Source organism: Asterias amurensis, chromosome 9 (genome assembly GCF_032118995.1).
Source record: "Asterias amurensis chromosome 9, ASM3211899v1".
In the NCBI taxonomy this organism is placed as follows: Eukaryota; Metazoa; Echinodermata; class Asteroidea; order Forcipulatida; family Asteriidae; genus Asterias; species Asterias amurensis.
In genome coordinates, this window is record NC_092656.1 from 9014769 (window position 1) to 9029654 (window position 14886).

General features: G+C 38.7%; 2 protein-coding genes across 2 annotated transcripts; one reads left to right on the top strand and one right to left on the bottom strand.

Moving 5' to 3' along the window:
* Nucleotides 1–101: 101 nt before the first annotated feature.
* LOC139942305 (mitochondrial outer membrane protein SLC25A46-like) lies at nt 102–7188 on the bottom strand. The gene is made up of 6 exons (XM_071939124.1): nt 6867–7188; nt 5916–6016; nt 5268–5345; nt 4620–4720; nt 3991–4105; nt 102–3529 (listed from the first exon to the last, which is right to left on the bottom strand). Exons 1-6 carry the CDS (start codon nt 7015–7017, stop codon nt 2918–2920), a joined length of 1158 nt encoding a protein of 385 aa, XP_071795225.1. The 5' UTR covers nt 7018–7188; the 3' UTR covers nt 102–2917.
* On the top strand, nt 7188–14593 carry LOC139942306 (proteasome subunit alpha type-4-like). Its single transcript, XM_071939126.1, has 8 exons — nt 7188–7274; nt 8558–8600; nt 8966–9128; nt 9643–9720; nt 10284–10372; nt 10918–11048; nt 12346–12469; nt 12926–14593. Exons 1-8 carry the CDS (start codon nt 7272–7274, stop codon nt 13072–13074), a joined length of 780 nt encoding a protein of 259 aa, XP_071795227.1. The 5' UTR covers nt 7188–7271; the 3' UTR covers nt 13075–14593.
* Nucleotides 14594–14886: the final 293 nt, after the last annotated feature.

A 14886-nucleotide genomic window follows, 5' to 3' on the forward strand; every position in this document is an offset into this window, starting at 1 on the left:
TGGAATTATTTGTTTTCGTCTTGAGTTTGACGCAACACTGTTAGAGTCTGTCCCTCTTGTAAAATTTCCTTAGGAGGTCATTTTAATATGACATATACACATTTCTGCATAACATTCGGTAAAAAAAGTAGGAATACATTTTTTGGGGGTACAACATGACAACATGCACAAGGGCTGACCTACGTAGGGCTTTAAAGACACTGGACACTACTGGTAATTGTGAAAGACCAGTCTTCTCACTTGGTGTATCTCAACATAATTATGCATGAAATAAACCTGTGAAAATTTGAGCTCACCTGGTCATCGAAGTTGCGAGATAATAATGAAAGAACGCTTGATTTCAGACGCTTGATTTCGAGCCCACAAATTCTAAACCTGAGGTCTCGAAATCTGAGGTTGTGAACAACACCGACAGTATTGTTAATTCCTAGTTATTTATTTATAATCTGCTTTATATAACATATTGTTTTTGCGCTTTTGATTTTGTTACATTTCTATGTACTGTTTAGTTGTCACAATTGTTCTTTTTCTCCATCAAGAGTATGGAGTAAACAAATTATTGAATTGAATTGAACTATCAAAGTACATGAAACACACTTAAAAACCTGTCTGAGATGAAAGTTGATATATTTTATTTTGTAAATAGGGTCACAGTGTCAGAAAATTAGTATCATCAAACAGATTCGTGTATAATAATGCACTGTATTTGTTAGACAAATCGACAATAGGTGAATATTTCTAATAAAACTGAATTCATCAAATGAAATTCATTGAAAGGATTGACACCGGGTAAAGAGCTTAATGATAATGCATTGGGTTTCAGGACTTATTAAAAATCAAATTGGAAAATACAATTTACTGGTGGTGGTGCTCTAAATAAAATTTATACATACTTGAGAGAGATTATGCTCTCTGATTGGTCAAAGACTGGTCACATGGGGGTCAAACTTGATCCCCTTCGCATCTGACTGCTGGTCTTAAATTTCATTTACGGTAGAGTTTTGTTTCAAATAATATTTCATGCATTTTAATTGAAAATTTGACTCCCATAAATGACCGACTTAGTCGACGAGGTAAAAGGAATACCTTACAATTTCAAGGCATGTTTGTGTGGATCATTGTGTTCTACTTTTACATCTTTCTAACCATATGCATTTTGTAACAAACGGTTTCAAATGCTTTTCAAAGACCAACTTAACCAATCCAAGGCAACGTTTTCCTTTAACATAAATAGAAGTCGACTACAGACACTTGTATCAATTAAACCATCAACATAATCTTCCAGACAAACTACATGTAGTACAGAGACAAAATTGTTACACTTGCTGCATTATTAAAATAAATTAATTGGTGCTTTCAGATACAATTGTTGCACGCTGTGACGGGGTCCATGGCGTTTTGTACACCCAAGGGGGAAAATGGCACCCGAGGTAAAGCTGAGGGTGCCATTTTCCCTCGAGGGTGTACAAAACCCATGAACCCCAGTCACAGCGTGCAACAATTGTTTTGTTATACCTTGGTAACATTGATATTCCTCTTCTCGAAGTTCTGTTGGCATCCTCAAACATTATTACATAGTTTAAGACAATTTTTCACTATCCCCTCGAACCCGCGGTTGTTTCGTACCGAGCACTGGAAACGATCATGGTGTATGTGTATTGTTGCACAGCACGTGATTGGTTCTCGACCAATCAAACTTCACAGTTTGTTACCGAGGTATAACAATTCAAATAGTCATTATAGGTGCAAAGACAACCCTGATCATTCACAGAGGCAATGGAAGCAAATGCCCTTGCTGTTGCCCTTGCTGTTGCCCTGGCCATTGCCTCAGTGCCCCTAAAAATGTTCCAGTACAAATGTAAATTTCACTCAAAGAAGTTCCTTTTAATAAGTAAAAACTGCCTTGCCCTTACACATGTTACAAGACAGAATGTTTCAGTCCTGCAAATACCATGGGTAAAGGGTTTGACTTCATGCCTTGCAATCATAAGGTTATGGGTTGGAATCCTACCAAGCTAACTGTTGATTTCACAATGACTAGAATAAGTAACCTCATCTAGTTACTGAATCACAATGTCTTGATTTGTGCAATTCATAATTATAGATGGGTAACAAATGTTTGCGTGAGAGAGATTGGCTCTTGCCAGCTTGGTGTTTATAATCCCCTTGTGGGAGTTTACCAAGATCCCTTGGCGGGAAGTTCACTTAAACAATCAAACAACAAAGACGATCAATATACACAATGACAGTTGAACGAAGGCTAATTATGAATTGGATGACAGAATAAATCTAATGCCACACATAGTGTCAGTTTTACATAATGTAAAAAATGGGAATTAAGCCATGTCCGAATTGGTGGCTGCAGCTAGATCGACACATTAGTTAACAAGTGTTGAAGCATAGCCTGCCCTTAGCAACCCCCTTACTCTTCATGAAAGATGACATCATCAGCTTGCTCATCAAAAGAGCGATTCTAGCACATTGTGATACCAGTGGAATAAGCCAATTGCGAGTTAGATTTGAATAATGTCTGGTACAATGACTCGCTTAGTTACAATGCACCCTTTACATTTAAATTCCTCAGACTATCGAGATAGTTGCTACGCCACGTGATTTAGGGGCAAGATTTTGCAAAGTTACTTATGAGACCGTGAACACCCATATTCACAATTCTGAATGGATGTGTATGGCACAATGGTACCAGGGTTTGTCTCGTTCTGGAGGTTGCTAAACAAAATCTTGCCCCTTATCACGTGGCGTGTGCAACTAGCTCGATAGTCTGAGGAATTAAAATATAAGCGGTGCATTGTAACTACGCCAGTCATTGTACCAGACATTATTCAAATCTAACTCGCAAATGGCTTATTGAGCCCATGTTATGGGGTTGTATTATAATGCACTTACAGAGTCTTTATTGTCATTGTGGAGATGGCCTCTTCAACCCAATGCTAAAATCCTCCGCCAATTTTGTGTATATAACCTGTATCATCTTCAAGATTGTCGCGTGGAGTGCATACTGTAGTAAGAGGGCGCCAAACCCTTTGTAAAGTCCCGCCTTGCCTTCAGCTGCGATGATCGCCGCAAAGCATTCAAACATTCCTTCGTATCGCGTGCTGATCGGTATCACACCGTAACCATTGTCCGTGTTATCGATGATCGTCCTGGTGCCTTGTAAATGCAACCTCAGGTTGACTGTCTCTAGTGGGTACAGTATCACATCCGTCATGAAATTCCCGGCAAATTTGGCAAGCAGCTCCGGGAAGTACGCCTCCATGACGCTCCTCTGAATGGGCGGGGCTCCGGAGGGGTCCTTCAGGCGGAGCTCTTGGGCGCGTTGCATGACTTGGAGTATGACAAATTGGATGATGGAGGAGATGATGTACTTGAGGAGCGAGTGGAGGACTGAGGGAAGGAGGAGGGTGTAGACGGGGAGGAGGTTGGTGGTTTGAGGGATGCCCCAGCCGACGAGGCGACAGAAACCTTCCTTGATGCAATCGAAGACGCCTGGTCTCTCACTGGCTATATCGCTCTGGAAAATAAAACAAGGAAATGGAATTAGATGTTGCAAACTATCTACTCATCAACCAAAAGTCATTGGGTGATATTGGACCAGGTCACTGTGGTGACCAAAGTGTGCGTGTGATATTGGACCAGGGTGCTACACAGGGTGCTACACTGTGGTGACCACAGGGTGTGGGTGATATTGGACCAGGGTGCTACACTGTGGTGACCACAGGGTGTGGGTGATATTGGACCAGGGTGCTACACAGGTGTGACTACAGGGTGTGGGTGATATTGGACCAGGGTGCTACACTGTGGTGACTACAGGGTGTGGGTGATATTGGACCAGGGTGCTACACTGTGGTGACCACAGGGTGTGGGTGGTATTGGACCAGGGTGCTACACTATGTGGCCACAGGGTGTGGGTGATATTGGACCATAATGCTATGCTGGGGTGAACACACAGGGTGTGTGGTTTGACAACCTTACCTGAACTTCCTCGACAAGACTAGCAGAGAAGAACGGCAGACTGATGGTTGCACTGATTGCCTTTAGAGCTAAATGACCAAATAGCTGCTTTATGGTGCTGTAAACGTGGATCTCTCTGCACAAGGAAAAACAAATTTTTAAATTGTCTTAAGCTTAATGTATGTAAAACAAACAAATCCTGTTGGGGCCCACCATCAGCTCCCCTGAGTTATTGTCATCTTAATTAAGGGGAGGTATACGTTTGGTAGTCCCTCTTAAAATTAATGGAACAAAATTACTTTGTTAGCAGTACGGCAGCTTTCGTTAGTAAAAAGCACTTTTAAAATCATTTCAGCTCGAAGTAATGTGGTTGAGGAAAAGCTATCAGTTTTTATCCCCAAAATTTGAATTTGAGAAGCGTTTACTGACAGTAATGTTTCTCAGTTTGTGTAGTTGCAGATTATTCTACCTGCATGGACATAACCCAGCACATGTTTGCGGTATCTCAAAAATGCTACCACCTTTTGAACGGAATTTTTCACAATTTAACTGAAGTTTTGAAATTAATTACTGATGAAGTTCAAGTTGGAAAGTAAGCTATAGTTCTGAAAAGGGCTTCTGTTTCCTAACATTTAGGTAAGTTTTCATACTTTGCCAGAGGTGTAACTTCGCTGATGATGGTCTCGCTGCCTAGTCCGATGCCTTGAACCACAAATGCACTCCCTAAACCTTTCCACATTGTGGCCACACCCTGTGGGAGGGAAACAAAAATGGTAGGTTAGTCAACAGACCCATTGCATATGTATGTCACAACCTCAAATAGCGCACTCATTGAGGTCAAAGGAACAGCAATGACAAGCCGAGAGTTGTGCATGACCTCTTGCAAAGCACATAGGTATTAATATTGTCATTTCACCACAAACAGACAAACAAACATACAAATAAAGGGTTAACAAGACTTGAAAACACTGCGTAAAACCCCCTTTCCTGATGATAAGTCCGTAAGTGTGCTAGGTGATTTTGTGTGCATTACACAATACACGCAATACAACGGTATTTCATCCCGGTCGAGGGACGAAGCAATAATGGTTACAAATAGGACACAAGTGTCAAGACCAAGACTCAAACCCACACTCTACTGATCAGAAATACCAGAGTGTCAAGTGTGCTTGACCGCTCAGCCACGATATACAACATTTCTTACCAATTACCTAATTGAGGCTGAAGGATAAAATTAAGTAATCTCTGTAAAATGTTTATACCCCCCCCAAAAAAAAACCCCTTCAGTTCAGACATACCTGATTTCTCTGTAGATTGATGATAACTTGCACGACAGAAAAGGGCTGCACGTGATATCTATAGGCATGGTAGTTCACCTGGGAGAGACAAAAAACGCCAAATATGCCAAATGTTAGGTACATTACTGGCTGTTCAATCATTCATGGTAAAAGTCTAGTTGTAACTATTGTATTTAAGCTGTGTTCCCATTGGACTTTTTTTGTTTAAGTTCCCGACTTTTCTGTAGAATGACAAAATTTAATCCAATGGGGACTCAAGGTAAACTGCCCTCTATGTCAACTTACCGTAACCGTGATTTAAAACGGATAGGCTGAAAGGGATCACGGAAGAACTCTGCGCAGCCATGGTAACTTAACAGAGGTCGATTTCACAAAGAGTTAGGACTAGTTCACACTTAGGACTAGTCCTAAGAGATATCAAAAACGTACAGCTAGTCCTAAGTTAGGATGAGTAACTCGTCCTAACTCGAGATAAGACTAGTCCTGACTCTTTGTGAAATCCACCCCGTGCTGCTAAAAGTACAACAGGAACAGCTCCGCGCTGTCAACCTAACGTGACCTCACTGTAAAACGCTATCCAATTGCGTGTAATATAAGTCCAGGTAGGAATGCATGGTAGAAAAACACCAAACTTATGGCAGTTTTTACCTGGCACTGTCTTCTGAAGACGATGAATGGATGAGATAGAACATTCTCTGTCAGGAGGGTAGCGATGCCGATGCCCAAACCTGCAACTCGCTGAAAAATCTCTGTAAATTATTCATAAACAGTCACAAATAATTAAAATTTTTGAAAAATTTAAACAGAATTTCTTTGAAACGGAAAGCTAAGCACTTCACCTCATTGGCCTTTGGAGGTACATTGAATACAGCACATGGTAATGGTGAAAGACTTCTCTTGAAACATTATTCCATGAAATGCTTTACTTTTAGAGAAAACATTCAAACAATATCAATTCTCAATAACAAGAAGAATTACGGATTTATTTTTAAACACATGTCATGAAACGGCGAAACGCGCGAAATCAAGGGTGGGTTTTCCCGTTATTTTCTCCCAACTCCGCTGACCGATTGAGCCTGAAAATTTTCACAGGTTTCTTGTTTTATATATAAGTTGTGATACATGAAGTGTGGGCCTTTGGACAATACTGTTTACCAAAAGTGTCCAATGGCTTTATTAAGCATGAGAGCCAAAGCAATTTCTATTTTGTACTTGTATTTTATAAAATACAAAAATAAACTAAATTTTATAATAATCTATGTAATATAATCTTAATACAAATAAAGCCTTATAGTTGCGATAGCGTAACCCTCCTGCTACGCCGTCGGCAAGAGGGTTACGCTATCGCAACTAGGCCTATATTAATTATTATATTTATTATTTATAATCAATTTGTAAAAAAAAACAAAAAAAAAAATTTTTAATTTTTTTTTTTAATTAATAAATTTTACTTATTGTTATTCTATCTATTCTGAGAAAATTGATTAACTAATTTTTAGCTTAAGGTGGGGAGGGGCCTCGCTACGATTAGTTACAACTTGAGGAGGGGGCGGGGCACCAAGTAAAATCCAAGATCGATTATGAAATCACACGACGAACCCGTTTGTTGCTGTTTGGGCGTCTGCAGTTCCGACGGTACAGTTCTCCCCTGCTGGACCCCGTCATCGGGACGTAATTCCCCTCGCCTCACATCTCCACTGCCCTCATTTATCTCTGCACCCGACCCACCTAGAACATTTTTATTATGCATTTTCGTCTGCTTTACTCCCAATCATTTTACACAGGAAAGGCTCGGAGCTTCCAACTCAGGCATGAACTCGTTGATAGCCCAATATTTCGCCCAAATTAAACGTAAAAAGTAGAGGAGCAGGTCGAGGAATTAAATAATTTAAAGCCCAATATTGGGCTATAAAACCACCGCTTTTTGACCATTGGAGAAACTATCTAAAAACAAACGAATGTCATCAGACGTGCATTCTGGGTAACAAAGCAAAACTCGACAAAATGGTGAGTGAAACCGGTCCACAATATTTTGATTATTTTCCCTTTTGAAACTATACATTGTTTTTAACAGTAACTTTTATTGATATATACTTACTGATGTTTTGGGAAGACTTCTTAAAAATTGTGTATATCGTATCACTTTTACAAAAGCAGCTCGTTACTGGAGCACGTGAGTTACAAAAAATGCTCCCCGCCTGAAAATTGCATTGTCACCCATACGAAACTGTGTACAGCAGCACCAGCAGTGTGTTTTGTGTGGCTATTTTGAAGCTTTGACTTACGTTTTTAAACACGCGGCATCTATTAAATAAACTGCTTCAACTTTCACTGAATAATTTACCTTGTTAAATTAAGGGGATTGATACTGGGAAGGATAAGTTTTTAATTTATAATATAAGATGTTTAAAACTTTAATTAAAAAAACAATTGTCAATGGTGAAGAGTTGCACAACCCAATGATTTTTAATTTTATTTATCAATAAAATTAAAAATAGGCCTATTTCTTTTTTGGGGGTTGATGAAAAATTGTGAAAACTCTATATCCTGCCACCACTCCATTTCAAACTCATTTTTTTTTTGCAAAATAAAAAGGATTATCTAATTTTGTGAGTAAAAAAATTACTACTTTATTTCTTTAAAAAAAATGGATGGCAGGATTATGAGGTACAGACATTTTTCAATTTATTTTCTCTCTTAATAAAGCGACGGACACTTTCCTTTATTGGTATTATCGGTAATTACTCAAAATAATTGAATAGCATAAATACTTACTTGGTAACTATTAAAACTAGAAATGGAAAGCTGTTGATAGTAACAAACATTGTGAAGTGACGTTTTGAAAAAGAAGTGATTTCTCACTATATGCTGACCACCTCAGCTAAGGTTTTGAATTAAAGCGTCTGAAAGCACACAACTTGTGTGACAAGGGTGTTTTTTCTTCCATTATTCTCTCACAACTTCGACGACCTATTCATTGAGTCAAAATTTTCACAGGTTTGTTATTTTATGCCTATGTTGAGATATATGTACACCAACTGAGAATATTGGACTTTGAAAATTACCAGAGGTGTCCAGTGCCTTCATCAAATACAATTATTTTCTTAATTAACAAACAATTAATCTGAAACATATATCCCAACTGTAGTGTTCGTATATCCCAACAGAGTGCTTAGCTAAAGTGACGGTATTTGCTTAGTCAACTCGCCAATTTGCAGAGGAATGCATCAACTTCTATTATTTTTTACATAGTCAAAATATTAAAACAGTTAATTTTTTTACATCAACAGTCTCGAAGATATGATTCAAGAACCACAATATTTTCGCCAGAAGGTAAGAAAGAGTATTCATGTTGATGTTTTTTAGATCTTATTTTGGGGGAAACAGGTAGCACAAATTTAAGTGATTTTGACCAATGATTAGCAAATGTGTAAATAATCAAACTATTTCTCAGCAAAAACTTTCTTTACCAGCTGATGGCAAAATATTTTAGGGATACAGTTCTAGAAAGAACAAAATCGTGCCCTGAATTAGTCAATGATAAATATTTCATTTCTGAATGGTCATGGTTTTTATGTTGTTTTCAAACTTTATCCTTATGGAAAATTAATAAATGTTTATTGGTTTTAAAAACAAAACAATATATTACATTTGAAATATTCAGGATCTTCAATTATTCACATTTTGAAATTCTTTAGGGCGATTATACCAGGTGGAGTATGCAATGGAAGCGATTGGCCACGCCGGGACATCTCTAGGTATCTTGGCTTCAGACGGTGTTCTGCTAGCTGCCGAGAGACGCAACACACACAAACTCCTTGATGAGGTGGTCTTCTCTGACAAGATCTATAAACTTTACGAGTAAGTCCATGGTGACGTTCATTTTTTGTAAAAGATTTTTAATATTAACTTCTTGTGCCTGTGGTAAAAACAAACCTCACAAATAATTCTCACTATTTCAGTAACAAGCCAGCAGGACCAGTGACCTTGTTATTTCTCTGGTGCCTTAACTTTGTTTCATCTAGTGTACATAAAGAGGGGCGAAAGGTACTGAAAATCATGCTTGTAATGTCCCTTTTTCTTGTGGTTATTGTGTAATCCCTGATCCCGACCTCCGCCTCTTGTAATACAAAATGTGGCAAACTAGAATGGACAGCCTGCCACTATTGTGTCTCATTGTACTGGACTGGATAAGAGGCAAGTCCGAAGCATGATTATTCCAGAAGCTCCAAAATGTTCTGAAAAAATAATACTGAACATGGGCACGTTAAGTGGTTAATTGGACCACAGCTACATGTAAGTTGGTTGGCGACTCTACTTGGGCAGATTTTTGGTTCCTTTTCAAATTGCTTTGTTTTATTTTGTATCACCGCAGTAACATGGCATGCAGTGTGTCTGGCATTACATCAGATGCGAATGTTCTCACCAATGAACTCAGACTCATAGCACAGAGGTAAGTCTAACAGCATTCTCTCCACTATTCTCCCTATTTTTAGTTTGCAATTTGGAATGGATTTTTACATTGTTTTTAGTTTAGTGGTTATACAGTTAAAGGCACTGGTCACTATTGATAATCACTCAAAATAATTGTTGCATAAAAACTTAATTGGTAACAAGCAATGGAGAGCTGATGATAGTATAAAGCGTTGTGAGAAACGGTTTCCTCTGAAGTAACTTAGTTTTCTAGAAAGAAGTAATTAACCACAAATTTGAATTCAAGACTTCGGATTAGATTTTGAGGTCCCGAAATCAAGCATCTGAAAGCACACAACTTCGTGTAAAAAGGGTGTTTTTTTCTTCCATTATTATCTCGCAACTTCTACGACCAATTGAGTTCAAATTTTCACAGGTTTGTTATTTTGCGCATTTGTTGAGAGACACCAAGTGAGAAGACTAGTCTTTGACAATTAGCAATAGTGGCCAGTGTCTTTAACCAGTTAACAGTTCACTGGTTAAACGGTTAACAGGTACACCATCCCAACTTTAGTCACCCATTGAATCCACTTTGTGTTGCAGGTATTTACTGCAGTACCAAGAACCCATGCCCTGTGAGCAGCTTGTCAGCACACTATGTGACATCAAACAGTTCTACACACAATCAGGAGGTCAGTGCAGTACACAGTTTATTCTAATAATAATAACAAACTACGGCATTTATAAGGCGCACTCTACTGAAAACATTCAGAAGCGCAGGTCTAGAAGAAGTGAAAGATTAAGTTAAAGTATTGTCAAGATTGGAGATGTTTGAAAGCAAGCATGAGCAAAGTGTGTTCTAAGTTTCTGCTGGAAGAGAGTGATGTTGTGCATTTGTCTGAGGTTTTCCGGAAGTGAATTCCAGAGTCGAGGTGTTATGTTGGCCAAGCGAGTTTGAGGAACATGGAGAGTATTGGTAATATATTTTAGGCCTGGTCTAGTTGTATGGGGCGTCAAGAGATTTTGTACGTAGGGTGGAGCTGAACTACACATATGTGACATGAGTTCATAAACCCTTACTCCCTAGGCCTTTTTCCCAATACCCTTCTCTCTCATGTCACTCTACACTAGGGGAAATTCTTGTTCGGGCTAAAAAGGACATCCCTTTAGTAGCAAATAACCGATTGGTGAACAAAAATTAAAAATTTCTACAATTTTTGTTTGACTTGTGTTTCAGGCAAGAGGCCATTTGGTGTGTCCATCCTGTACATGGGATGGGATAAACACTATGGGTTCCAGCTTTACCAAAGTGATCCGAGTGGAAACTATGGTGGATGGAAGGCAACATGCATCGGGAACAACAGTGCAGTAAGTTAGAATAGTAATGTAATGTGTAAATAATAATAAGATGTCTTATAGACGATGTGACTTGTGACACCACATGTTTACAAAAGAGCCACAGAGCCTGGACTTCATGCAGGCAGGATTTGTACACAGCCTAATGGAAGTAATCATAAACTCTTACATTTTATGAAGATTGCACTGTCTAATTCCTATCAACTTTTGATATGATGAAAGGGGGCACATCTCAAAAGTTGTCCAGCTTTTACTTTCATAACTCTTGGTTTTGTGTGGAAATTATGACACAAAATGTCAACTTTCCCATAGGACCTTATGGTATTGTGCCTGCCAAAATACTGAAAGAATATACAAGGTCACAATTGTTGTAAACAAAGTTCACATGGCCTATATAGCGCCCGTATCTACCAACTATGTTCTCAAGGCGCTTAGTATATACATTTTATACAGAAATATTATTGAAGTTATGAATTCTGCGTCCCAATTATGTAGCACCTTATAAGAGTTTACAAGGTGCTAAGGTGCATACATCAGCCACAGTCAGGGACACTGGGGCGAACCCCTTCTCTTTTCGATAAGTGCACTGGGTTCTTAAACATGCGTTACACAACACATGGGACCAGCGGCTTTACGTCCCATCTGAAGGACAAAGCAATGGTTAAGTGTCTTGCTTAAGGACACAAGTGTCACGGCTGGGGGATTTGAACCCACACTTTGCTGATCAGAAACACCAGAGTTTGAGTTTGGTGCTTTTAACCGCTCGGCCATGACACCTGCAATAGACTGACCCCTGTCTTTATCGGCAAGGATAAAGACAGGCACTTGGTCACCATGAAAATCAGATTTCATTGGATAAACATGCAGTGATGTTAGTTTTCAAAATCTTTGTTATGATTGGTCCGAGGTGATGTAATTGTCGGCTTGCACTTTTGATCCTCTTCATTCATGTAATTCAGTGTGTACATCTTGTAGTTTTTGTGTGTGTACGAATTGACGATGAGTCGCTGTGTGAATGAATGCGAGGTTTAAGGTGCATTTGCCAACATCAGGTTAAGCTGGTATCTGGCTTGATGCAGGGGCCTTGATACGTGATGTGTTGGGTGCATTTCACTCGAGCAACCATTGCCAATGTTTGCACACATTTGCCAACAATTTAGAGTAGAACAAGTTAAGTGCCGCCAACATTGGTAAATGCTAGCAACCATAGGCAAAGTTGTTTTTTATAGCTTTCTCTGTTCAACTTTGTTTTTCTCTCGTAAATTCTAACTGACTATTGTCTTCAACTGTCTTGATCTTTTGATTTCAGTCGGCAGTATCAATGCTGAAACAGGAATACAAGCAGGACGAGACAACATTAAAAGAAGCTCTGCAGTTGGCTATTAAGACTCTGAGTAAGACACTGGATATGACCAAAGTCACACCCGAGAAAAGTAAGCTATTCTATTTAATGTTTTTAAATAAGGGAATAAAAGGGCAGCAACGAGTTCTTAAACGGCCGTTTAAAATCGGCAGGCTCGTTGACGTGAGGGCCTTTATCTCACAGCAACAACCCTGCATCGTTTTAAACAGACATTCAAGAACAAGTCGCTACTCTTTTATAACAATTCATAAATGCCCTTTTGTTAAAAAAAAATAAATAAAAAAATACAATTATAGACACTTTGACAATTGAAAATTCAAGGTTTTAATATTTTTTTCAAAAACTTTGTGAAGAATGTGTTGCGCCAATGCGCTTGGGTTGTGTGTACGCTTTATAAATGACTAAATTATTATTATTGTCATTATAATTTCTTGAAGAATGATATGAAGTTTCATTGTAAATTGTTTGATTATTTTGTTGTGCCCGTCTTGATTATATCTATACTGTTTGTCTCATCTTTTCTCAGTTGAAATAGCCACGCTAACAAGGGAAGGCAACAAGACCAGGATTCGCATTCTACCCGTGAATGAGCTTCAAGTTCTCATCAAGGAACACGAAGAAAGAGAGGCTAAAGTTGAAGCAGAAAAGAAGAAAGAAAAAGACAAATCCTCATAAAGATATTTTGTATTCCTCCTGTACTTGACCTGCTAAACCAATAAAATAGAACACTGTACAAACGTTTCTTTACGAAAGTGGATAAAACAATTTCACTGCAGAGAAGAAGTTAATTTTAAAGGTGCTCTCATTGCATTGAGTTGGAAAGAGAAGAAAAATAGTTGCACTTCCACTTCACTTTTTCAAAATGATCCACTCGTAGTATTTCTTTTTGTTTGTACTGTTCGAAACTTCAAGAAAAAATCACAGTTCAAATCTTGGCTTACAATTTGATTTTCCAATTGTAGTGAATGGCATTATTTCCTTTGTTCAAGTTACAGAATCACAGGGTCGATCTTAAAATATTGGTTCAAGAGTTTAGGAAGGTTTGGCCCATCGATCATTTACATGCTGATAAATTCTGTGTAGGTAACACATTACAGACAGGGATGAGAAATTACAGATGGTTATCTCTCTCTGCCTGGTGAAATAATGATTTGGATTTTTCTCCAAATACAGCAACACGTATCAGGCTTTTTGATTGATCTACTTGCATAGCAGTGAGGATACCTTTCCTAAAAGCTCATTGGAATCAATAGCTCAAGCGGTTGTCAAAGGGTGGAAATGCCATCATTTTGTACCTCCTTAGATCTGGATCCAAGTTCATACTTATTTTCAGTAATGACTCTCGCCCCCTGAAAAAGGTAACTGTGTGCGGATAGAAGTCTGCACTAAATCATTTGTGGATCACGCACAATCAGCCTTTCCATTGGCTTTGGCTAGGGTCGGTGGCTGCAATGACCGTACACCTCTCCTAATATTCATACATGACTTCATAATTCTCACCTAGAATGAGGCCATAGGCGCACATCCGCCACCACTTGCAGTGGCTGTGCCGTTGGCCTTGTTGAGTTATATAGAACTCTGATGTACTCATGCATAAATATTAAGAGAAGCGTATTTTGTATTCTACTTTACATGTTGGCCATTCCGGTCATAGGCACCGCTATAGCCATTTCATTCGGACACACTCTAGCCTTAATATTTAGAGTGCCTTGCCACCCATTAACTAGGTTCCCCTCAAGCCTTGTATGCTACTTTACAATTGCTGTAAAGCACCAGTCTGTTTTACTTTCAAACCTTAGCCAACTACTCACTCTTGTATTGAACATAAATACTCAGATCCTGCAACAGGGATGACAAATTTCAGACTTCGTTCTGAATTTAGACTTCTGAATGAAGAAACTAGACTTGTTAGTATCTGTTTTCCTACTTTTTTAAGGAGTAAATATACCCGAGAGAAGCTACTAAAGTTAAGTGTCATGACAGGGATTCAAACCCCCACCCTTGTGACTTGGCCAAGTCGGATGCACAATGCAATTGGATACCATGCTTTTTCTTGCATTTTTTCTTTAAAAGGAGTTGCAAGTATCATATTAATGTGATTATTACTGTGTGTATTAAATGTGCCCCTCTCAGTGGCATGGAGTATTAGACATTATGGAATTTAACATAAATAAACTTGTTACATGTACATGTATTTAAGTTCATGTGTTTGTTATTTATGGTGTTTTTGTTGTGCTAAGAACTGATATTCACCTTTTGCAGAGGAAATCATTCTCTGTATATGGCCCCAAAGTGTGGAATAAGCTTCCTACACAGATGAGAAATGCCAGCTCACTCACTCACCTTAAAGCTCACCTGTTCAGGCAGGCTTATTTGCTGAGAACAAACTGTTGATTTTGGGGCGCTACAAATGACCTTTAAAGGCAGTGGACACTATTGGTAATTAATCAAAATAATTATTAGCCTAAAACCTTACTTGGTGACAGG

Coding starts and splice junctions, on each gene's coding strand:
- LOC139942305 (XM_071939124.1), bottom strand. CDS start 7,017: ATGCATAATAAAAATGTTCTAGGTGGGTCGGGTGCAGAGATAAATGAG. Junction 4,721..5,267: donor TCAATCTACAGAGAAATCAG/GTATGTCTGAAC, acceptor TCCCTCCCACAG/GGTGTGGCCACAATGTGGAA. Junction 4,106..4,619: donor GAAGTTACACCTCTGGCAAA/GTATGAAAACTT, acceptor TTCCTTGTGCAG/AGAGATCCACGTTTACAGCA.
- LOC139942306 (XM_071939126.1), top strand. Junction 8,601..8,965: donor CACAATATTTTCGCCAGAAG/GTAAGAAAGAGT, acceptor GAAATTCTTTAG/GGCGATTATACCAGGTGGAG. Junction 9,129..9,642: donor AAGATCTATAAACTTTACGA/GTAAGTCCATGG, acceptor GTATCACCGCAG/TAACATGGCATGCAGTGTGT.